The following is a 25043-nucleotide window of genomic DNA, read 5'->3' on the forward strand; positions in this document are numbered from 1 at the left end:
CTGCCAGTGGGAGGAACGATCCCTGGGCTGTGGAGGGAGGGAGGGAGGGCTGGTGCTTCCCTCCATGGTAGTGGCAACCCATTCCCCACCCCGGGCAGCACCCACCCGCAGGCACCCAGCTTGAGAGGTCCCCGGGGGCACCGAAGCCACAGAGGGAAGCTGCGCAAGCCCCCGCACAGCTCGGGCAGTCAGGCTACAGGAGAAAAAAGAAAAAGATCAGGCTCACCACTTTTTCTTGGGCAGAGCCTGCCTTCCCAGGCTGCTGCCAAGCTGTCTGCACGGGCTTCCTTGGAGGAGTTTTAGTTTGCTGCTCCCCAAGAGATTAAGGTGCATTGCACTACTGAATTTGCTACAGTGGCTGGAATTACTGCACAATACGCCATCAACATGTGCAAACACGAACACCGTTAAATTGGTGCAAAAGCATTTAGCCCCCTTTAAAGTGCCATGTACACATGCCCCTCATTTCTTCTACACACAGCCTTAAGTGTTAGTCTCCCTTCCAAACCTGCATTCTACTTCTGTTCTCTTTCTATCTGCCTTATTCATGCTCTAGGTTGAGCGCCATGATATAATTAAAAAAAATTACCCTGAAAACTTCCGGTTCCATCCCTCCCTCCAGCATTGGTGTGAAGCAAGCAGCTGAGTGGGCATTTCTTTTGAATATCTGTAGAAACCTGTTGACTTCATCACTATCTTATTCTTAGAACGTATTTACAAGGGACACTTAATTGAAATGGTAAAACTGCACTATTCATTAGGTGACTGGTTGTAAAATGTTAACCCGTTGTCCACATTTGTAATACTTCTGGAGGTGAAATCTAGGAAATTTAACAGCCAGAACTAAATTTTGTGGCTAGAATTCATTCTCTAGATGAACACAGACACAAAGGTTAACTGGCTCACAGCTTGCTCAGGGTTGCAGTTAAGTTTGTGTTAGTATCCAAGATACCAGATGCAGAATCTGCTTTACTATATTGTGCCTGTCCATGACCTACAAAACGTTTAGTGATGGTCAGTTTTAAGTTACTACTAGGGCTGTGAAGGGCAAACAATTTATGTTTTGGTAAACCAGGGAATCAGTATTTAAATTGGCATAATTCTGATGCTTATAGGAAGTGAAAACGTTTGTGGCATGATTTGGGTAAGCACAATAAAGTGTTCGTGCTTTGGTAAAGTTCTTCTGTGACAATGAAAAATTTACAGCTCTTGAATGTTTGGAGCCTACAGCTCAAAGAAAAAAACATGAATCTGCTCTTGCTGCTGCTCTAATCTATGGACAAATCATAAGAATCAGCAATGGAGAGAACAATTTGTCCTTCAAAGGCCTTATGCAGCATTACCCATTCATCTTGGTAGCACTGCAGTAAGATCCTGACGGAGTGCCTCAAGTGCAAATATAACAGGATGCTGGTGCTGGGATGCATGTGCATGTACCTACACCCTGTTCCAAAGCTAGGCTCTCCAAGACTGCAGGAATGCAAAGGACAGGATGTTTGGCAGGAGTTATGTGACTGCAGAAACATCAGTTGCAAATAGAAACTGCTTATGCTTAAGACAGAGACCTGGTTTGCAATGGATTCTCTGAGAACACTTCCTAGCTTCTAAGGAAGTGACGGAAGTGTTCTCTTCCTTTCCTAAGTGGTAGAAAACAGGAAGGTGTTTCTTGTTAAACATTTGGGATTCTTTTTAGAATCAGTGCAGCCTGCCCTGTGCTTTCCAATGTAGCCTGCCCTTAAGAAAGAAATGTGAAATTTTACTTATGTGTCTGCATGTTACCAAGGTAGGGTGACCATAGGGGACAAAGTGAAATCTGGGGCACACCTACCTCCTCCTCCTCCTCCCTCCCCCCCCCCAGGCAAAGGTTGGGGCAGGGCAGTACTGTTACTACTATTCAAGCAGCTAAGGAGTCTCAATGGCCTGTTAATGACCCATTGCTTTCTTCACAGGTGTTAAAAATCCCCTTTTTAATGGTCATTTCACTAATCAAGCTAATGTATTAGGGCAGTTTCACTGTCTGCTAGGGTTACCTAGTTCATAGCTCCTGCCACTCCACTTGCCTGCCCCATGCCTGAGACACTCACTTTAAATTTCACCAGTTGGCTGGGACCAACCCCCAAAATCTGGGTCTGTCCCAGCCAGTCTTGGACATATGGTCGCCCTATATGTAGGTAGCACTGCCTTGTGCATCTGGCCCATGGGTGTACATAAAATCCTATCCAATATTCAAAGTCAGTGACACACTTTCAGTGGGTATAAATGTTTGGGATACATAACCCAGGACTGGAATAGGAAGCAGTGTACAAGAAACAACTGTATTAATGTCTTACATACACATTTTTCTCATTATTTTTAAAATAACTTAAACCTAAAACTCCTTGAGACCTGCTGCACCTGTCACATTTATTTTTTCCTTCCTTTGTGCTTTCTATATCTATGTAACCTACTGCTGGGAAACAGAATTTAATCAGTGGACATCTGCACCATTAATAAACTGTGCCTCATTCTCTCCATAGGGTCAGGAGACATGGGCAATAGGGCCTCCGAGCAATATGGACATCTTTGGCTCAGTGCTGTGTCATTACTGACAGCACCAATTTCTTGCAATTAGGCTCCTGCAGCAGGTAGTTAACCTGAAGGGCAACAGCTGATTGTCTCCATTCAGCCTTGCTGCTCAGCTGTAGCTGTGTATTCAAAGCCTACTGCTTTGCTATACATTTTCCCTCCCCTTCTTCCTGGGGCAGGCATGAGGAGTGTAAAGCAGACAGATGCTGTTAATAATCTAAGTCAAACTTTCTATTCTTACCACTCACCTTGAGCCTTTGACTGTGTAAGATGACTAAATTAAATCAGATCTGTGCTACTCAATAGGGAATGGCAAAATAGGGACCAAACCAAATCTTTCCTAACCAGTGGTAGCATGAGATGCATCCTAACAATGTGTCATATGACTGGGTACATGAAGAATATCTATAGACTAGTCTCAGGGTGAGTTGCATGCCTGAAGATCCGTAACTTAGACTCTGCATTCTGGCTACATGCATGGGGGATCCAGTATTTACTAAAGGAGAGTGTGGTGTACCTCACCTCAGACTGTGAGGAGCTGAGGTGAGAAGTGGCTGGAGCCCTGGCTAATGGGGCACCAAGGATCCACGCAGGGAGCAGTGCATGAGCGGGGGAGCCCACCTGCCACTGCTGCTGCTGTCCCCATCTGACCCAGGTTCAGGGGGAGCCTCAGAGCTACTCTGCTCTGCTCCAACCATGGGCTTCAGGGAGCAAATTCATGCAGTGCAGGGGTCAGCCAGATACAGTGGCAGTAGTGTGCAGGTTCCTCCTCCCAGCGCCTGCTCCCTGCCCTACTATAATATCCCCTGCTGGACCTGCTCATTGCTGTCATTGTCCCCAAGTAAACCTGGGTCTCCACACAGCTGCTTCCTGCAGTACAGGGCAGGAGTGGCTCTGGTGCCCTGTGCCAGCATCAGCTAGGGACAGCAGTGGCAACAGGTGGGTTCCTTCTTCCAGCGCCTGTTCCCAGCTAACAGGCACCATGGAATATGGTTAAGGGGTGGCAAGGAGCAAGTGCAGGAAAAGGAAATCCTCCTCCTCCTGCTGCTGCTGTCCACTGCTGAGCCTGCCACCCTGTGCAACCACAACCCACAGCTGGATTGGGACAGTAGCAGTTCTGCTGCTCCCCCCCCCCTTTGAGCCTGCATCACCCTGCACCAATGCAACCCCCCACCCTTCCCCAGATTCACCCCTGGCTACTTGGCTAAAGCTAGCAATTGAGAAAGATTATGGGCCTGCAAAGCCTTTAGAGCTGCCTGCCAAAACTATGATAGAGAGTAAAGCAAAGGTGACAGCTAATTTAGTAAAATAATTTTTTCAATCCTTGGTTATTGAATTAACCTTTAAAACTTAATTAATAGTTCAACAGAACATAAATAAAAATTAACATTTGTATTCCTGCTGTAATATCCCTTCCCAGTGAACTCTCAGAAGCAGAATTCTTTCTACATAGCTTCAAAAGCAGTTACCACAGTCTGATGAAAGTTATTTCTTTAATATTTCCTCTCTTAAATTTCACTTTGTGGGTGTTATGCAAATACCTTAATAATTTACTCAATACCCAGGTATTCAAATTGCCTTATTCTCTTTTTCATTTTTTTTCTCCTTCTGATATGTTTGAACTGAAACAGCCTCTCCCTCAAAAACTAAGATCTAAATTTAAAGGTTTGTTTTGGCTTCATTTGCTTCATTTAAAAGTTTTAAGCTGTTTCTAGGTGTGGTGGGTCTAGGGAAAGCAACCACACAAGCTATGTTCAATTCAAATGGGCAAATTTTAAAGTGAGCTGGTATTCTTGGTGACGACATTTTTAGGATTGATATTGCATAACAAACACACTAGAACAAGAGCACTATACCACTGAAATAGCAGAGGTTTTTTTGTCCAATGGAATAGGGAGGGTGAGGAGAACAAATCTTTGCAGATGCAGGGCACAAATATGCATCATTCTGGACAATCCATGTCATATATATATCAGCAGTATGCTTTTCTTGCATAGTACCTTCTGTTTCAAGATTTCAGCACAAGGCTCTATTACCATTTATGTGCCTAAATTAGCTAGGATACAATTCTAGCTAATTTAAACTCAGAACATGCCTGTGAGGTGGGTGCTTATCCTCTTCTTACAGATGTGGAAACTGAGGCCTACAGAACATGAGGGACATGTTTTTTAAAAATAAGAAAAAAGGTCATGAACATGCCCCTTACCATTTAATCAGATGTTTAATTTCTGTGCAATGTCTGCATGTTAATTTAGGTTGTGAACATCTATCTGCCCTCTTGAAGATCACGCCCTTGCAGAGAGGGCCAACATAAAATGAACTCAGAAGCCTCAACTTCCAGTCCTGTTAATTCATCTTAACATCATCTTTTCCTTTCCAGAGGTATCTTACTGAGGGAGATGGCTCTACATTTGAATGAAATCAAACCCATTTCCTCATTTTGTTCATCTACACCTGCACAGTTTTCCAGACCTCATTGACAGAGGAGTATATTTGTGAGGCTGTTGACTAACGATTAGGTGAGAGAAGCTAAGGGAGCACTTCATGTTATCTGCTGATGGCCTTGTCAACTAAACGCAGGGTAGTATTATTAAGCAAAAGCCCAAAACCACTACTCTGCTTTCTCTTATATTCCAAAAATGTAGAGAGGATGAAGAACAAGGAGACAGATGATGAAGCCATGCAGAACATGATAGTAGCAACTTGAGGGTAGCAATATCAGGCATTATTTATGGAGTATGGGTCAGAGTGGGTAAGATTTGGCACATAAATTTGAACACCACAGAAAGAAATTGAAGTGGTCTTCAATATTTGCCATTGAAAAATTGGCATTCAAAACTGTTATTCTTGCTTGTTCTCAACTTGTTTTTGGAAAAATAATTTATTGGCATGTAAAAAGTAGAGGTAATGCAACATATTTCAGAGGGAATGAACGTGACAGAGTGCGTGGTAACAAGACAGCAACCAAGAGGGTATACTTAAGAAACTGAAACTGCTGAAGTAAAAGACTTCCTTAAAAATAAGACTTCCTTTAAAAACAACAGCAACAACAAATCCAGGCTTTAAAACGTGTAAAAATGGCCTGTGCCACAGAGGGAATCAGCCTGGAATCAGGAAAGCATTTTCTAAATTATATGGTTTCAGTTTTCACACAGAGGAGATTGAGGCTGTAGGCAGAGAGCAAGGGAGAATGTAATACTTTCCAGAGGATGGCTCAATTAATTGGTTTAACAGTTTCCCTGTTTCTCCGAACCTAGAACTTGAAATGCATGAGTTGTTGCATGTGTCTGCCCAAGAAACTAAAAGGGTATTTGAGGGCAAGCACACTTCTTCCCGCCACATACACTTACATGCTTGGAGCTCAGTCAGGCAGTGCAGAGGTAGATATGAAATCTCCAGCCCGTTCCCATGTTTTCACCCTAACTGCAGCATCCAAATCTCCTTCACCTGGCTCAAAAAAAGGGAAAAAAGAGAGAAGGAACAAAATCAGATCATGCTATAAATATCCATTTGAAGATGATTGTTGGAAGGGCACTGTGTATCTTGTGATACATATTTTTTTTTTAATAGAGACGGGTGTCTAGTGCTAAATTTGGAATCTAAATTTTAACTCTTCCCTTTGTGACTCAGGCCCATCTGTAGCTAATTGGCAGGTTATTTTAAAGATTCAGCATTTCAAAAACCAAGGAAAGGTCTCAGACTGCATCTCAGAAAAGTGCTACGTTTTTATTAGAAGCTGTATTGCAGATATCACAAAAGTAAGGTTCTAGTCCTGGTAGAAAACAGGAAGTGCTAAGGTGAGCACAGAAATTAGGAGGAAAATAAGATGTATTTCATATTAGAAGACTGTTGAACTTGAGTTTGGGGCAAATAGATGGTGAGGTAACATTCAGTCAGAATCAATCCCTTCCCACAGCACCAATGCAGTGGGCAAATCTGACATTGATAAACCAGGCATACCATAATTAATTACTCATTCTATAATGTGAATGACTAAAAAGAAAATAGCTGTAATTAAAAAAACACCATAAAATTAAAATAGTGATTAATTGCCATCTTCAGCCTTACAGTTGTCTTAGTATGAATATTTTTATTGTCTCTCAGGCATATGTTGGTTTTGGGTTAGGAGTCACTGGGTGATGATTTGGTGTCTGAGTGGAGGGGGCATTGGGGGACAAGTTTTTTACATTTTTGTTTTGATAACTTTTCCTCAGATAAAGCCCCAAACAAGACTTGTTACTGTCTTGTGCCATTTAAGGAGTCAAAGACTTCTTTGACTACCCATAGGAGTCAAATGCAGAAGTGTTTTGCCAGGAAGGAAACCCCTGTACAGAATGTGAACAATAAGAGCCTGTGATGAATAAGCGTTGTTGGTAGGGAGCAATCATCTAAATCTGATCAGGAAGGAAGATTGATATTTTTTTCTCAACTCCTTTTTATTCCAGAATTTTCATCCTAATGGTTGTGTCCCAAATACAGTTTGATTAATTGCCTTATCTGCTGCATCCGGCTGTGCTTGCTGTGATGCACGCAGTCTGAAGATTAGGGATCATGATGTCAGAGGCAATGCTGTTTGGCCAAAGTCTAGCTGTATCAGCTAGCTATTGTGACTATTTGTTCCCTCTGTAACTAAAACAACCCAATCATACTTGCTGTAAAAGTGAAGACTAGTGCCTATCCTGAAATTTTGACCTCGGTGTCTTCAGGATCGTGACATCCCCATCCCAAAAGCACATATCCTGAGATAAGAGTGATGGATGTTTTTTAAAGAGCTCCTAGCTTTGTAACACCTGTGTTAAACAAGACCACACATGTTATCCCTTTCTACTCCTTATGTCAGAGACTTTCTTTGGCTGATTTCAAAGAGAAAAAAAAAGACTAATGAGCAACATAATTTAGAAGCTTGAATGGCCATGTTGTGCTTATATCAACCTGTAGTCCACAGACCCCTGGGGGCCCAGAGACTATGTATAAGGGGTCCATGAAAGATGTCTATGATCAATCAAAAGTATGTAAATACCCATGCTTACAATTCAAAGGGGTCTACACCTCCATTAGAAATTTTTAGAGTTCTGCAAATGAAAAAAAAGGTTGAAAACCACTAGTTTGCATCACCACTTCTAAAACTGTATCCACTAATCAATAATACTTCAGGGAATGAAACGGTGTATTTAACACTTGTTTTGCTGTGTATCCTCAGACGGGTCAGTGATGGCCAAGTTTTCCTAACTGTCCACAGATTATTAGGTTTCTTTAATGTTTCAGTGAACAACTGGAGATCCCAGATGTATGGTTGTCAGAAGGGTTAAGGAAGGAAAAGGAAAGGGTGTTTGAGGATTAGAAGGAGATTAGTTGCTACAGGGTGGCAAATGGTTTCTCTGCCACAAATGGGTCAAGGTCCTTGAAAAAGATGGCTCAGCCATAGAGATCTGGGTATAACAAAAGGCACCTCTGTATGTAGATACTTCTTAATAACAGTGTAGAAGCAGGAGCAGAAAACTCATTCATTCACTATTGTAAAAATCCAAGATTGGCTACTGGTAGGCATGAACACTCAGATGAGTTTCTTCCACATGCTACTTTGCTAGTACACCCAGAAACCTTCCTGAGATGAGTCTTTTCTGACAGTAAGAATAGTCTGTCTATCTGCATGCATTCACTGTTTTCCTCCCTCCTTTACAGAGCACATTTTTTGTTTCAAATTTAAAATGAAAGAGAGTTGAACTGTATCACATGAGGCTTTTCAAAAGTATAGATGCTCCATTTACCAAAATCATTTGGAGTGATCTCAGCAGCACGTGTTTTTTTTAGGGATCCATGAGGGGAAAATATGTGGAGTTCTCAGCTTGCAGCTAATGGCTTTCAAGGCTCAGCAATTTCCAATCCTATTTAATAAAAAAATGGGATGATTGTAAAGGCTTCTGTCTTCTCTGTTGTAACATCCTCATAGGCCTGTATAAATCTGAAATTATTCTGTTATCTTGCCAAGTTTTCTACCTGTTTCTCCGCACCATTCTCTTGGAGAGCACCAGCATTTATTAGCTTAACAATAGGCATAATGTCAGATGGCTTTCTAAATTACTAAACAAAAAACAATAGGCCATACTTTGGATGTAAGACAGGGTGAGACCTTTCTCACCCTAAATTTCAACATTGCGCTAGGCAGTACTGTCCTGGCATTTTTGAATGAGAAGTTAAACTGGGTGCCTAGCCTTTGTTCACTTAAAAAACAAAATAAAAAACCTGCCAAAATAACAAGAACAATAACATCTTTTTCCATTTGTCCAGTGACTTTAGATCCCAGGGGTCTAACCAAATTTCAATCTAAGGGTCCAATCTTTGTTTTATGACAGCATTTCTTGCCACTTAGTCCAAGCCACAGTGAATATAGTACTGTTCTGTGCTATTGATTAGTTACCAGCTTTCACGCCCAAATATCTGCACTTGTTAAACATAGCATGCTTAAATGTGTGTTTCCAGAAGAAGTATTAGGTAGTTGCTCGAACAGGTAACTAGAATCTGATTTTAGAGTTTCTATTGAGGCTGTTTCTGCACCAGCTCCTGAACCTCTATGCCTGTCTCTAAAAATAGGTACAAAGCAGACAGCAGGTTTGAGGCATGAAAATGCATCTACAGAGCCATGCAGCCCATAGCTGAATGTGCTATAATGAAAGAAACAACTAACTATAACAACTGAAATACAATAGCAACCGAGTGACAATCTTAGTTTTCTCCTGCCCATATGTGGGGCAATGTTTTTATGTTATTTTCAGTTCTCACCCACAGCCACAAGACTTTAAATCTTTCCATTTTAATGTCTTATTTTTTAAAGTTTTTGTGTCCTCATGTATATATAACAATGTTCAACAGTTATTTTCTCATTGTTAATTCTTACAGATTCTATATTCACCATCTGCTGTAATATGTTCCTTACTTACTTATTAGCAAAGTTAGAAATGATTGGGGAAGGGGGGAGAGTTATCTCAGAAAAAACATTTTAGAGGGTTGTTTCTTCCACTTTATTTCACTTTAAAATGTCAACCTATTTTTATTTCATCATGTGTGGTGGTGTTTGTTTCTTCCTTTGGAGTGAAAGTTAGGAGGACAGAATTAGTGGGTAAAACATTTTAAATGTTCAGCAAAATGAAGGAATTGCAAGAAAAATTATGTATTGCATCATTCACTGTCTCCCCTGAACACATGCATATTGAGTAGAAATTCTGAAATGTAGTGTGCCATATATAGAAATATCAGATAAAAGTTGTATATATTTCACCAGGTATAATATAATTACTACCTGATACCTGGCACACATCAATCATTCTTCACTGATTTTACTCCATTAACTCGATCTTTAATGTGTCTGATTTATAAAAAAAAATATAAATGTGCTATCTGGTAAAGGCCAGGGTCCATAGTCAGAGAATTTACTTTTTAAAAAGTACTTTAAAAAGCTGACGAACATTTATTCTTTTATATGCATGCTCAATCTTCGTCTCAGTCTGAATCCACGGAAAAAAAATAATAAAGAATGATTAAACTATTTTAGGTGAGATGATGAAAATATTGGTTTTCTTGATGCATGGTTAGGATGATTCAGATAACTCAACTCAAGGCTTTGTTAGTCTAATCTCTATCTTCTCCAGTGCCAATGGTGTGCCTCCTGAGCATTTAAAATTTGGGGCCACTAACACCGGTGGCAATACCAAAATCACACTCCTAGAACCGTGGTGTTGCATTGTGCCAGCATGTGCTCATTCTCTGGCATCTAGGAAAGGAAGGAAAGGGGATGGTCCAGCACTTTGGCACATCAAGCCTAGGATGTTCCTGAGTACAATTACCTGTTCTTCCACTGATTTCCTCTGAAACTATGAGCCAGTCACTTAAACCCAGATCTTCCAAGTGACTTTACATGGTGACACTCAGCCCAAGAAGTGTGTATGTGTATTGTTTTTTTTGCATCTGTTTCTTAAGTTAGTAGGGGATATAACCTTTTTGGCAGTCATGTCACAAATTAACCTTGCATCCTCCCCAAATGCCACTCTAATCCCCTTCCCCTGCCCAATCTGTTGCTGTGTTTTCTGGTTCCTGCCCTGTCTGCCACTGGGCTGGTTTTTCTCTCCCCTCCCCATCCACATACTACACACAAGCCGCCTGTGCCACTTGTGGCATGCATGTCACACGTTGACCACCTCTGCCTTAAGCCATGGCCCCACTACCTCTGCAGCACACTTGAGATTCCTCCTAAAGCTCCTTCCCCTCCCCACCCCTCCCCATCCCTCTGTACAAACCAAACCTGGAACTGGGGGAGAGAGAGGGGCAATGCTGTATTAGCACCTCTTGAGCACAGCAGAGAATAAGATCTTGGGAGTGGTAGCAGTGATCATCTCTGGAGCATTTTCCCCTTTCAGTTCCTATTTTGGATCATACAGAGTAGGAGTAGGTAGATAAAGGTTAGCTCAAAGGTGCCCTAGAGGCAGTATAGGCATAATCTCCTTGGGGAAGTCTGTACAGTAGAAGGCAGTGCCCAGGTAGCTCTGCATACAGAAGTTCTTAAACTGGAAGTTCAGTAGTTCCTATGCTAACAAAGGCCAGGTACACACAGGAAAATGGATGTCTGACTCCTTTAAAGCCCTTTTCTTTCCTTTACTTGCTTCACAGATCCAGTCCATGGACCACAGAACGTGGAAGTTGTTGACATTCGTTCCCGACAACTAACCTTGCAATGGGAACCCTTTGGTTATGCAGTGACCCGCTGCCATAGCTACAACCTTACCGTCCAGTACCAGTACGTGTTTAACCAGCAGAAGTATGAGGCAGAGGAGCTCATCCAGACTTCCTCGCACTACACCTTGCGAGGCCTTCGGCCTTTCATGACCATTCGCCTGAGGCTAGCGCTCTCTAATCCTGAGGGCAAGATGGAAAGTGAGGAACTAGTTGTGCAGACTGAGGAAGATGGTAAGAGTTCTGTTTTTTAAAGCTTTAAGTAACTTCTGAAAAAACAATTTGTAAATGGTGTCAAGGACCTTGGAGCAGGTGATGTATTAGTGACAGACTTCCTTGGGCTACAAGTAAAATGATAATTATTTATATCTCCCTGCTTTGCAGCAGTGTTTTGTGAAGTGGGAAATGCTCGTAAAGCACTGTGAAAAAACAAGTAGTATTCCTGCCTGCCAGTCAGCAGTAAAGGGCCATAAGCTGCGCGGTGCAAGTGGTCAGCACCCAGTGGTTCTGAGAACAGCTTTTCTTGCCCTATGGCTTGCTTGATTTGCTATAATGGAAGTTTTTTTGGCCTAATACCATGTGAAAAGTAGATACATGCACAGTAGTTATAATGAAGCCTCGTGTTTCAAATCCTGCTGATATCCAACGTGTGGGAATTATTACAGTTTTACAGACTAGAGTTTGTTTTTAAAAAGCCCTAGAAAACTTAATTCAAGATAGAGAAAAAAAAGATAATTGTGTAGGCTGAAAACTCAAGTACTCATGTTAAGAAATGACAACTTTTCAGTTGCCCATCCCTGCATATACGTTATGGTACACATTTTAATTATAGGACCATTGACTTCTTTCAGCTGGATTTCTGCATCATTTCTGCATCAGTTCAGATGCAGGAGGTTCATTGTTAAGGGTGCATAAGCAACTGAAATTCTGAGGACTTAGCATTATTTAGGTAGTCAAGTAATGTTAAAGATTTTTGTCACTTTAATTTCCGCCTCGCACCTGCTCAATAACTGAGCATTCTGGGACAAATTATAACCCAATGTATTCTGTATTTGGGGGCTAATTAACCAGCGGTACAGATTCTGTCCTCCTTACTTTAGGAAAGGTGTTTTGAGGATGTATAGATGAAAAGTAAAGTATTATTATCCCATCTTAGCTGAGATTAAAACTAAGAGCCTTCACCATTTATAAATATTCTAATAGACACCAAGGAAGCATCCTTTCCTTGCCTGAACCATTAGGAGCTAAACTGCTAAATTCCTCTCAGCTGAAACTGAGTCTGGCATTACAACGTATCACAAGGAGGACTTTGGGAGACAGCAGGCCTTTATTAATTCAAGGAAGCCAACGGGGTTTTTGTCAGACAGGACTGGGAGCGCATTTAGTTAGTTAACTTTCACAGCATTAAAAATGTGCTTGAGTAGGTAGATTTTTAGCTGCCCTTGTAACTATAATTAAATATAAATCTTGAATTGTTACTCTACTGGGAATATCAGCCTTTTGTGGTGGTAAAGGTGGAAAGGCCCAGTAGCATCTTTATACCAAAGTGTAATGTGGCTATTTATGTAGATGGAGTTTTACTGCTGTGACACAAAGAAAAGGAAGATACGTTTAAATTCACACCTGAATATAACTGTCCCTTAAGGTTAAAACCAGAATGTTAGATATTTTCTTGCACAGACCCATCTGTTTGCCTTATTTGATGGTTTGCTGGTAAGTACAGAAAACTCAGAGGAAAATGCACATGCTCAATACTACAGAATTGACAGACTTAGAGAATTTGTATTTGGCCCCTAAAAAGGAGGATATTCGTCTAATGGCAGAGTGGACTGCAGTGTCCCTGCTCAACACTTCATGTCACATGCTAGGATTGTGTATTTCCTCTCTAATGCTCCTGGACTGAGGTTAGGAGCTGCTGTGATGGTTTCTCATGGGTTGAAGATCAGTGGATTTTTATGGGGAGAGTGAAGGGTTAGCATTGATTACAACTGCTGATGGAGGTCATGCTCTCTAATTCTTTAGGGATGTGTTTCAAAGGTGAAGACATTTTGTTTTTGTAAATGGGCAAGTCTTCCTTCTCCCATGTTAATGCAGCATTCCCCTAATGCAGAGGGTAAATAGCACTTGGATGGAGATCAGCTTTGTGGGTGACATCTTTGTCATCCTGTGAGGATAATGAGCTGTGGGGCAGTGAAGGCTGTGGAGCAAGAGTTATGGATCCACCATTGTGCTATTGCACGTGTTCATTGCTTTCTATCAAGCCAAAGCATAGCTTTTGTGGGAAGCTACTGGAGCGTCAGGGCTGCAACGGGCAATTGAGAAGGGGGTTCACTTGTATAGAAGCTGCATCATGAAAAAAAAGTTTTTTACCTAAGGTTTTGAGCTCCAGGTATTTGCCCCAAATGCCCAGAATCTGAAGGTATATGTTTCTGTCTTTAATGCCAGACTCAAAAAGTAGAAGTTATGTGGAAAACATGACTTTGTTAGTCTGTGAACAGCTGTATAGAAGGCAAATACTTGACTGCCTTTTTGGAGATGAACTATCATCCTCCTTCTAAATATGTGTGTGAACTGAACACTTTATGACCCTGAAGTCATAATCCTTCCTTGTGTAACCTAATCTATATTTTTACGCATCTACAGTTATACAGGTTGCTATATTTTCCACAAATTTGTCGAGCTCCAGCATAATTGTCTACCTCCTCCAGGGGTGAGACCTCATGTCACAATCGGCTGTGCAATGTTTTTGTAAGAGCTCAGCAGATCTGTTCTTTCAATTTCCCTGTTCTGCTTCCCACTGACTTAATAAAATGTCTGGCCTAGACAAGGCACATCTGTCTCAACATGTTAAATGCCTTTCTCCAGTATGCTTACCTATAAAAGCCAAAATGTGATGAACCCAAACCAGAGGGTTTCATGGCCTTTTGTATTATGCAGGCAAGAGAAAAGTGCTGTAACTAATCAGGTAGTCAGTCACTAGAACACATTTACTCAATTATCAGCCTTCTACCAGCTGGTTGAACAAACTGTTGGTACAGCTTCCCAGCACGGACATCTTACTAAAATGCTAAATCCCATGTCTGGATGCTTTGATTGGCTCATAGGTGTGGAATGCAGGAAATGATGCATTTCAAAGCCTGAGTGCCTAGTGTGGGATTTGAATGTATTAGTAGAGTCTTTATGGCTGACTGTTGGCTTTCTCATGTTTATTCTCTGATTCATGACATTTTAGGCTTAAATGAGGACCTAAAAACCGTCCTGTGACTTCTAAACTGTTCTACAGAACAATCTGTTGGTTAAAGCTGGGGTAGTGGGATGCAGCCATTGGTCCCTCTTGCTGGACAATTTCTTCTATCATAGATTTATTCAGTGATGGAAGAGTTTCGGGCCTAAGCCTTAGTGTTTATCAGTCAAAGACATTTTCTGGTAATTGGCACTTTGCATTTAAATATTTGGTTTGAATGACACTGTATTAAGAACAACCTATCTGAACTTCCATGCCAGAATGTGCATGAGGAGCAGATAATGAAGAAAAGGCATCTGATAAAGAAGTATTTATTACAAGGGATAAGAATACTTATAAAAAGAACTAAGAGATAAGATAATGAATAAAATCATCCAGAAGGCCATCTTCAAGCTAGGAGGAAAAGTTTAACCGTTAGATTGTCTCATTTTCATGCATCCTAAATACAGACCTCATGACTTAGGCCACTGACAGATTGGGGGGTGAAGGGGGAACTGCAGTGCTTTACTGGAAGAGTAAGCATGTTAATTTGACCTGGCTCCCCAGCATCTGTATATATCGGGCACTTCAGCGGGGCTTTTTGGTGCTTTTATCTAAAGCTGATTCAATCATCTATTGGACAAAAGTGCAAAAAAACCCCCTGCTGAAGCACCTGATTTATACAGATTTGAGCAAGGTGGGTCAAACTAACACAAAGTTTCTTCTGGGCTTGTGCTGTGCTTGGTGCAGAGGCATGTCGAGCAGAAAGTAAAGCGCACTTTCCTTTTTTCATGTCTGTAAGCAGCTTTAGTCTCTAGCTTTGTGGTATTTTGGTTTTATACTCAATACAGAACTGTTGTGGCATTTTAAACAACTTAATGCCATATCAAACCATACAAAGCATGAATGCCAGCATACCCAATGCACATTTTTTTTCATGCTTTTTGGACAAATGGCTCTTTCAGAGTGCATGCATACATTTTATATACAAGAACATGTTTACTGTCACTTTCTTCTCAGGGTTAGCTTAGACAGCATGCTGTTAAATAAGCTTGTAAGCATAAAGCAATTTTGATGATCTCTAGAATTGCTAGGTATATCTTTTGGCCCTTTGTGCCTTCTGAATTAGGGATGGCATTCTCCAGTCAACAGAATACCGATGGCTCTGTTCACAGCTTAGTCACTGATTGATCTGTGACAAAGCAAGGCACTTTAGCTCCAATTTTTCAAAGAGTCCCTGTGGATAGGATTGGGCTTTCACTGAGCCTTGGTTTCTTTTCTGTAAAGGGAAGACAATACTTGAATATGCTTTGCAAGTCATAAATATTATTATGATTGTGATATAAGTTGATTTGGGACTATGTTAAGTTTATTTAAATGAGGGAGTTTTAGTATCTTAAAAAAATAAGGTTATAAACAGATATTTCATTTGTCCCAAGACCAGTCATGTCTGTGCTTGTCCCGGAACAGGAAAGGCCATAGGATTGGGTTAGTGAGTAACTGAATGCACTGCTGCTATTCTGCCATCCATAGTAGCAGGCCTTCCATCCATAGTGCTGCTGGGGCTGCCAGTACCCCAGTGACAGTTGCTGATGAGAGACAGGAAGCAGCCCAGGGGCACCTGAAAAGTAGGAAATTTGGACCTGTAATTGGTTTGAGTTTGACATCCCTCCATAAGGAAAGGAGAAGCAAGTGTGTGTGCAGATATGCAAAGGAAGCATTAGCTGATAATAGCTAGGGCTGTGCGAAACAGCAGCATTCCACTTCAACATCTGTTTTGACATTTTGAGGGAACAGTGTTTTGTTTTGAGTTTTGTTTCGATTACAAAACACTGTTATGTTCCTATTTGTTGAAACAGTTTCACTGTTTCCATGCTGTTTCAATGTTTTGATTGGGCTGGGGAAGGGAACTCAGCTGAGTTCCCCACCCCAGCACTAGGATTGGGCCAGGGAAAGGAATTCAGCCCAGCCCATCTGAGTTCCCCCCACCCCCAGCACTAGGATTGGGCTGGGGAGGGGAACTCAGCTGGGCTAGGCTGTGTTCCCTTCTCCAGCCCGATCTTAGCACTGGGGAGGGGATCTCAGCTGGGCTGAGTTCCCTTCCACAGCCCAATTGCAGCCCTGGGGAAGGGAACTTAGCCATGGTGCTTCGAAACTTGAAACGTTTCAAAACTTTCAAAGTGTTTCGGCTGTCCTCATTTTGTTTTGAAGCTATTTCAGAGCCCTTCATTTTATTTCGATTTTGCTGTTTTGAGCTTGAAATGAGTCAAGACAGTGTTGAAATGAAAGAGCCCGTGAAATTTCACACAGCCCTAATAATAACCTAAATGGTCTTTTGTAGTTTTAACTTTTATAACTTCTGATTCTACAACGGTAACTCATAATAAACTCTCAAGCTTGTTGGTGGAACATTTTGGAATATTGGCATGCCAGATAGTAGCACCATGATGTGTGTCTGCTTTTTGTGCTTATAAATGTTTCTGTTTCTACCCTCAGGTCAAGAATAGAACAAGAGTAATTGGGCACCAATGCCTTTTTAAATGTTTCGAACTAGTCCACGATATCTATGGTATACGCACTCTCAGATCTAGAGTACCAGACCAGCACCAGACAGTGCTGAAGGACCCTAGCATCTCTAGGTTATGTGCATGTGGCAGTTGGAGTTTATGGAAGTTAGTAACATCGCATTCATTTCCTTCATAGTTCCTGGGCCCATTCCTTTGGAATCCATCCAGGGAGGACCTTTCGAAGAGAAGATTTATGTTCAGTGGAAGCCTCCAAATGAGACAAATGGTATCATTACACTCTACGAGGTAAGGAAAAAACATTGTTGTCAAGGAGCGTGTTGTACATGTGTATAGATCAGGTATGACTTTGAGTGGTTTAATAATTGTCTTAAAGATGCCTTGATTGGAAGGAGTGAAAATCTTCAAGAAGTTTTGCTGCTCTCACTGAAATGTGTCTTCCAGTGAGTAAATCCATCTCTGATCATTGCAAAATGACATCCATATCTCTCTCCATTCCCACACATCCAGGTTGCCAAAACATTTCCAAGCTATTGTTCCTTTCCTTACAATCCGTAGAGATATAACTCTTGCAGGTTTTCATCATCTGCCATTTGGTCCCCTTAACAGCCATGTTGTTTTCTTTTCCAGTATTTACAAATGCAGCCATGAAATATTGTTTCTTTGTTGTTTTGACTGTGTTACCACCCTCGTGGAACTTGGTGTAAGCAGTGTTATATAATAAGAGGAAATGAGAACTTTTCGTATGAGGGGAGTTGTAATGGGATGCTCCTGTGGGAATGACTGACCATCCCTTTGTGGTGGCGCTGTACCTGGCGCTCTGGTTTTCTAGTTTGGACCTTTTCTCTCTGTCTCTGTGTCTCCTGTTTCTCTCTTGTGTGCTCTGTCTCTCCTGTCTCTCTCAATCACCTGCCATGGTCTGGTGTTATTGCAAATGTTTCCTTATGAGTCTGTCTTTAGGTAACCTAAGCCTAGGCTTTAGGCATTTTGTCTCCCTATCTTGCCCCTGGCCCCAAGTCTGATTAGGCAGTGTGGGGTTCTGCCCCCTCTCTTTCTCCTGCTCCCCTTTTCATCAATGGGTGGAGGCAAAGCCCTGCTGCGATAAGCCTGTCTTATTTCTTCAGTCCAGACTGTGGTCAGTCTAAGTTTTGGCCCCCTCCTAGGTCTCTTGCTCCAAAACTGTCAAAGGAACTTAAAAAAAAAAAAAAAAATAGAAACTACAGAAAAAATCACAGTACACGGCACACTGCTCTACAGCCTCCTTGCTGTCCCTCACAGCCATATCTACTGTCATGAGCAGAGCAAGCAAACAAAAAAAGAACAAAGAGCAGGCCCTTACCTCACAGAGTCTCATAAACAGTTCATGGTCCTCGGCGTATCCCACTGCTGTGGGCCCTTCCAGTGCCAACGGTTCTCAGTCTGCTTGGGTATGCTCAGCCCTTCCCCTGGGGCTCCTCCAGGGTGAACATAAAACAATCCTCAATCTGGGGCATCCCTTTTCTGGGGCCTTCCAAGCACAAAAAAGAGGGAAGAGGGGAAAAGGCAGGGAAAGACTCAACACTTTCCAAGTACTTGCTTTTTCATCTTGGTCAACAGAAGTCCTTCCTCACAGGCAGCAGTCCTCCTGCCTGGAAGAGTTTCTGTGCTTGCATCCCTCAGCCACCATGGCCAGCCCCCTTTCTCTGGTCTAGGGAGAGTTTATATCTCAGTCAGTCACACCTGTTGGCTCTGGATTTAGGACCGAGACCTTGTTTGGGGCAGGGAGACCCACTCTTTGACCAACTATGGCCTTTCCATTCAATAATAGGCAAATTTATTGATAGTGCTAACAAAAAAAACCCAATACAAACAATCAAGCAATTCGATATATCTACCAAGTCCTAGGGCTGTCATCAGACTCAAAGTACATCTAGTCAGGATGCAGGCTCTACTCTGAGGCTCTCTTTCTTAGGTGTCAGCAGTCTGGAGGTGGGATGTGAGGCCCACAGCCCCCCTCCAGTGGGGTGTATGAAACGGACTGGTTGTGCTCCCTCCATGGTGGGCTCAGGGACCTTTCCTGGGAAATGAGGATGGGAGGACCCCTCTCAGGGAGGAGGAGGAGGAGGAACCTGGGTAGCACAGGGAGGGACAGAAAGGAAGACAAGGAGGGACCCTCTCTTACTCTCAAGTCTCTGCTTTTGTATTCTTCTTCCCTCCTGATGACTTCTGATGACTCTTCATTCATGGCTATCTCTGGTTGTATCTCTGTGGTCACATATCCACGTAGCCTTCCGGGCCTTCTCCTAATTTGGTCTATTTCCCCCAAACCAGGGCTCAGGCCCCACCCTGATCTGAGGCCTTGTAGCTGGTACCACTTATCTCATGTTATGGGCAGTATAGTATATACTTCCATGGTTCCCAGACTGTATGTCCTTGTTGTATTAGACAACCTGTCTGCCTCCATGGCTATGAGACACTTTGTGTGCGAGACCCAAGCTCTTTAGAATTTAATTAACTTCATCCTTGGACTAGTTCTCTTTCACGTCTTTATCAACAACATGGATACATGTGTCAGAAGTGGACCGGCCAAGTTTGCTGATGATACCGAACTTTGGGTAGAGCGTCCACACCAGAGGATAGGCTAATGATACAGGCTGACTTGGATAGGCTGAAAAAGTGGGCAGATACAAACCTGATGAGTTTCAATACAGACAAATATAAGGTACTCCACCTTGGGAAAAAAACCCCTGCAACATGCTTATAGGCTCAGCAGTACTACATTCGCTAGCACCAAGGCTGAAAAAGACTTGGGAGTTATGATTGACCACAAGATGAACATTAGCCACCAATGCAATGTCACAGCTGGTAAAACAAACCAAACTCTGGCTTGCTTCTCAGGAAAATCTCAGGATGTCATCCTCCCACTGTACTCATCTTTGGTGAGGCCGCAGCTGGAATACTACATCCAATTCTGGGCTCCACAATTCAGGATGTGGAGAAGCTTGAGAGAGTCCAGAGGAAAGCCATGTGTGTGATCAGAGGGCAGGATAATAGGCCTTATGAAGAGAGGTTGAGAGCCATGAGACTCTTCAGCCTGGAAAAGCGCAGGCTCAGGGGAGACCTGGTGGCTGCCTATAAGTACATAAGGGGTGTGCATCAGAATCTGGGGGAACGCCTGTTCACCAGAGTGCCCCAAGGGATGGCAAGGTCCAACAGTCACAAATTCCTCAAACACAGTTTTAGGCTGGACATAAGGAAAAACTTCTTTACTGTCTGAGCCCCCAATGTTTGGAATAGGCTCCCTCCAGAGATGGTGCCAGCACCTACTCTGCACTCCTTTAAGAAGTGTTTGGATGCTTATCTTGCTTATTGTTTGAACCTAGTTGACTTCCTACCCTTCGGCTGACTTTCTGCCCAATGATCTCCCGAGGTCCCTTCCAGCCCTAATATCTATGAAATCTATAAAACCCCTGCTGCCCATCTTGAGCAATCCTAATGCATGCATATATACCTGTACCTATACCTATAAGCCAGTTCCCAAAAAACAGACCTTTAAATGCCATTTCTAAGCCAACAATGCCTACCCAGTCAGTTGTCCAGGCTTCCTTCTCCCTGGGCACAGGTATGGTCAGTCTCTTGCTCCCCTTCATCAGCTGGGTCTTTCAACCAGATTGTGGGCTGTGAGCTCCCAGCCAGGGGCCTGGCACCTCCCCTCTTGGGTCACTATTCCCCCTCTACCACAAAATGCTCACCCCTTCCTTTCCAGATGAGGCTTCCCTTGCCAGTCAATCTCCTTCACCCTGGCTGTGTTGGCAGGGTCTTTTGTTACAGCAGGTAATTCTCCTCCTCTATGGGCTACTAAGTTTTGGGCCTCAAAGGGGCCCTGATGCCTTTCCTTCCCTGGCCCCCTTTTCTCCATAACAGGACTAGGGTCCCCTGTTACAGGAATGTAGACGAGTTTGGCTTGTATAGTGTATTAAGACTGAGACTAGACAAAATTGATGTCTATCATTGCATCAGGATGAATTATTTAAGCTAAAAACAAAGCTGGTATAAAGACAAATGGGAATAAATTGACCATATTTTATGCCAAAATTTAGAAGATCGTTCCAAACCATCAAAATAGTCAGTTTCTGGAATAATTAGAGTAGTGGGGACAAAAATCAAATATACTGTTATGTATGGAAGTTTATCAATGGTAACTTATGAAGTGGTGCCTGGGTCAGCAGGGTACTAGACTTTATGACAATGAGATCCTTTCAATTCTTGTTTCTAAGACATAGCCAATATTCTTCTTGACCACTGAAAACAAGAGGTAGATGTTACACAGAAGTAGACTGTGGGCCTCTCATGGGAAAGAGTATGCTTTTCTTTGTTTGTACAGTGCCTAGCACACTGTGGGCTTCTGGGCAATAATAGTCTACAGTGAGGATGACAAAGCATGAAATGTGGCATCATACTTACCAAAGATTATATACTAATAATATGAAATTGGTTTCTAGACATTCTTTCCTCAAGGTCCATGAAAGATGCCACATTTAGTACCTAATTTTTCACAAGCAACACATATGGATCAGTTAATTGTGAGTGATCACCATTGTCCAGGGGCAGGCAATAATTTGGGGAGAGGGCTGCTTACTGAGTTTTGGCAAGCTGTTGAGGGCTGCAAAGCCCTTTGACAGGTGCCCCACCCCCGGTCACCATCTTGAGACTGGAAGTCCTGCTTTCTAACCCCAGACCTTTACCACTAGGAGGTTCCCCCCTCCCCCGCCCCCAAGGTACTACATTCAACAAGGGGGGTTGCCATCTTGGACGTCTTGGAATCAGAAAAATACAAAATTATATTCTAAAATTTTGTCCTGATTTACATGTGTTTGTGTACTGTACATGGAAGTGATTGTATAATAGCTTAAAATGTAGTCTTACTCTTGTATATTGTCGGGGGTATGGGTGAGTGGGGGGAGTATAATTTGGTGAGGGGCTGTGGGTGTGTGCGTGTGGGGTTCGTGGTGGGGTGGATAGGTGTGGTGGGTGTGGGTGTGTCTGCATGTAGGGTGGAAGAGCGTGTGTGTGGGGGGTGGTGTATGGGGATGGTGGGCGGGTATGGGGGGAGCGTTGTGGCATGTGTGCAGAGGGAATGTTACACACTTCCGCCACTCCTGGTCGCAGCACATTGGCATGGGCCCCATGCTCCTGCTTGCCACCACTTCCCCTTCCTGTCTACCACTGCTGCCCTTCTCCTGCCACTTCCCCAGCCCCACCACTCACTTCTCCAGCACCACATCCCAGCTGCACAGCTGAAACTGCAGGATGCAGCAGGAACTAGCCCAGCCCAGGCGGTACTGTACAGAGCCAGCCAAGAATCACGGGGGTGAGGCCCGCTCCTGCTGAGCCCTGCAGCCCAGTGCTGCAGCCAGGAACCACATGGTGCCAGAGCAGTGCGTAGCGAACAGGAAAGCAGGGAAATGGCAATGGCAGGTAGTGGGGGAGTAACAGTGAGCAGGAGCACAAAGTGTGGGCCAGCAGGGACTCTATGGAGCTGGGCTGGGCTGGGCTGGGCTGTGCCAGCAGGGAGAGGCGGGAGCCAGCCCAGCTCCATAGTGCCTCTACCTGTGCTGGCCATGGTGCATGGGCCCCGCACTCATGCCCAGCTGTCCTTGTGCTCTCACATACCTTCTCACTGCTACTCCCCCACCTTCTGCCACTGCCATTTCCCTGCTTTCCCACCTGCTGCTACTGCTGCTCCTCCCTACCTCCCCACCCACTGCTTTGGTACCACATGATTCCTGGCTGCAGTGCCGGGACTGCAGGAGCCCAGCCCTGAGGACCCTGGCAATCACCTGTGGTCCTCCCCTGCCTCCCCCCACCCCTTCTTATCAGAATATCCCTTTTGGGGTGAGGAAGGCAGGAACACCTCAGGGTCTCAGGCCAGAAGCCTCTGCTAGGCAAATGCTTCTGGCGGAGGGGAGGGGAGGGAGGTTGGAGGGGACGGGCTAGGCAGGTGCGGCTGCTGGGTCCTGGTGCCAGCTCCCCCTGGGTCCTACTGCCCCTGGCTTCTGTCATCTTTGACAGGCAGCCAGGGGCAGATATATATTAATTTTCTAAATTTTATAGGGGCCCTGTGGGCCAGATTTTGCCCAGCCCTGCCATTGTCTCTGAGGATCCTGCCACATTTTCAGATTAAAGCTGGAGAGAAACCAGCTATAACATTGTTATACATCTTCAAGCACTAACTTTGTAGCTGTTTGGGTTTTTTATAGCTGGATGGACATTTTAGTGGCATGATAATTTACATGTGTGGCTAGTCTAAATTTATTGTGTGATTAACCAGTTAATAATGTAACAATTACTTTGCGCAGGTTGCCACTCTAAATTTATTGCATGACTAACAAGTTAATTGTATACTATATGTAACTTATGACAGGGCCCGAATCTGTACATACAGTTGCTTGCATTGCAAGCTGGGAATCACTAGTTTTTTCCTGTTCTGAAATCCAGTGTAGATCATAGCAGTCCTTGGCATAACTTTCAGCACCATATGTAGGTTACTTCATTCCTGAATGCTGTAGGGAGGCATATCCCTTCCCTTTGTGTTGCCTAAGTGATGCAAAGGGGCAGGGCCAAGGTTTAGACTCTGATTTTTGGTATGAAGCTACATACCTAACTTGTTTTAAACATGGACAACTTCCAAACTCTGAATAATTACCTCCTCATTTGAACAATTTACCTCTGAGAATGTAAATTTAATAATTCTCACTTTTCAGAACTCCCTCAAGGTTAAAAGAAAGGAAAAGCATGTAAATTTATATGCTTAGATGAATTTACTAAAGAAAATACAAAAAGGGGATAATAGCATATGCCATATGGGCTTGTTTAGGTATAGAACAGAGATGGCTTTTAATTTCATGTCTGTATGAAATAGAAAAGTAAGATGAGATCTTAAATTTCATTCAAGAAAATATTTTTCCCCTCTTTCTTTGGGAATGTAACCTTGAAAATATGAACTGGTGTTAATGTTCATTACTAAGAAAATATGTAACCTTGAAAATATGAACTGGTGTTAAGGTTCATTACTATTACTAAGGTTGGAAAGAATAATGGCTGGTCTCTAGTTCTGCAGGATACTAGAAGTTCTAAAGTTCATGTATACATTTTTTATGTTGAATGAATTTGTAATGCTTAGGATGTATCCACTACTGTTATTTCTCTGCCCTCTTCATGATCTCTAACTTTCTTGTATGAAACCTCATGTCTTTACCTCTGAGTGGTATCCTGGTTGGTTTGCACTGTGTCCCAGCCACTCTTACCCTACAGATCATTCTGGATTCAGCTATCTATGGTTCCCTTCCTGGAATCTGTAACCACTAGATTTCAATGGCCATTGTAGTTTTCTTAAAATGAACTATTTGGAGGAAAAAAAGAATTAAAACATCAAAGGGCTTACAAAAGCATTTCTGATTTTCCCAGAGTACTACTAACGTTGGTAATGGCAATCGGTTCGGTTCTTTAGATGCACCACCGGATTGCAAAATCTTAGCTACAGCTTTGCTTCAGCTTGTATCCCTCCTTCTATATGAGAAAACATTGACTATGAATTTGGTTTCACAGAAAAGAAGAGGCTTTGACTTTTGTTCCAAAAACAAACAACCCCCCCCACAAAACTGAAACTTTTTGAAATTGTGAAGGAGACAGTCACCCCAGGGTAGATAGGAGCCCTCTGGGTCAGGAGTTCATAGAATAATAGGGTTGAATGGAACTGGGATATGTGACATTTAGATTTAAGCCCACCTGATATGAAGCAGGTTTTTGGACTAGGGCATTCTGAGTTGTGTTTCTTGATGAACAACTCTCTTGTGTTGCTTTCTGTGGACCTAAACAGTTTTTCTAATGGAAGTTTTGTTGAGATTCATGGGTTTCTCTGAAATGTTTTGGTTCTGATGAATGCATGCACACACCCACAGCAGAACCCACACTCCGCGGTAATGGCTTGCAACCTACCCCGAGTCCCTGGGGAAGTAGAGGGAAAG

At 42.9% G+C, this 25043-nt stretch overlaps 1 protein-coding gene across 1 annotated transcript in view; it reads left to right on the top strand.

Annotated features, from left to right (window-relative positions):
- The window catches only part of PTPRT (protein tyrosine phosphatase, receptor type T), a 1137038-nt gene that overhangs the window by 784122 nt on the left and 327873 nt on the right, over positions 1 to 25043 (top strand). Inside the window, exons 8-9 of the mRNA XM_019513020.1 lie at positions 11227 to 11523; positions 17216 to 17325. Of these exons, the coding sequence (XP_019368565.1) occupies positions 11227 to 11523; positions 17216 to 17325 (407 nt within the window). The remainder of the gene's footprint in view (positions 1 to 11226; positions 11524 to 17215; positions 17326 to 25043) is intronic.

The sequence above is a fragment of the Gavialis gangeticus genome, unplaced genomic scaffold (genome assembly GCF_001723915.1).
Source record: "Gavialis gangeticus isolate Ggan-Ray unplaced genomic scaffold, GavGan_comp1, whole genome shotgun sequence".
NCBI lineage: Eukaryota > Metazoa > Chordata > Crocodylia > Gavialidae > Gavialis > Gavialis gangeticus.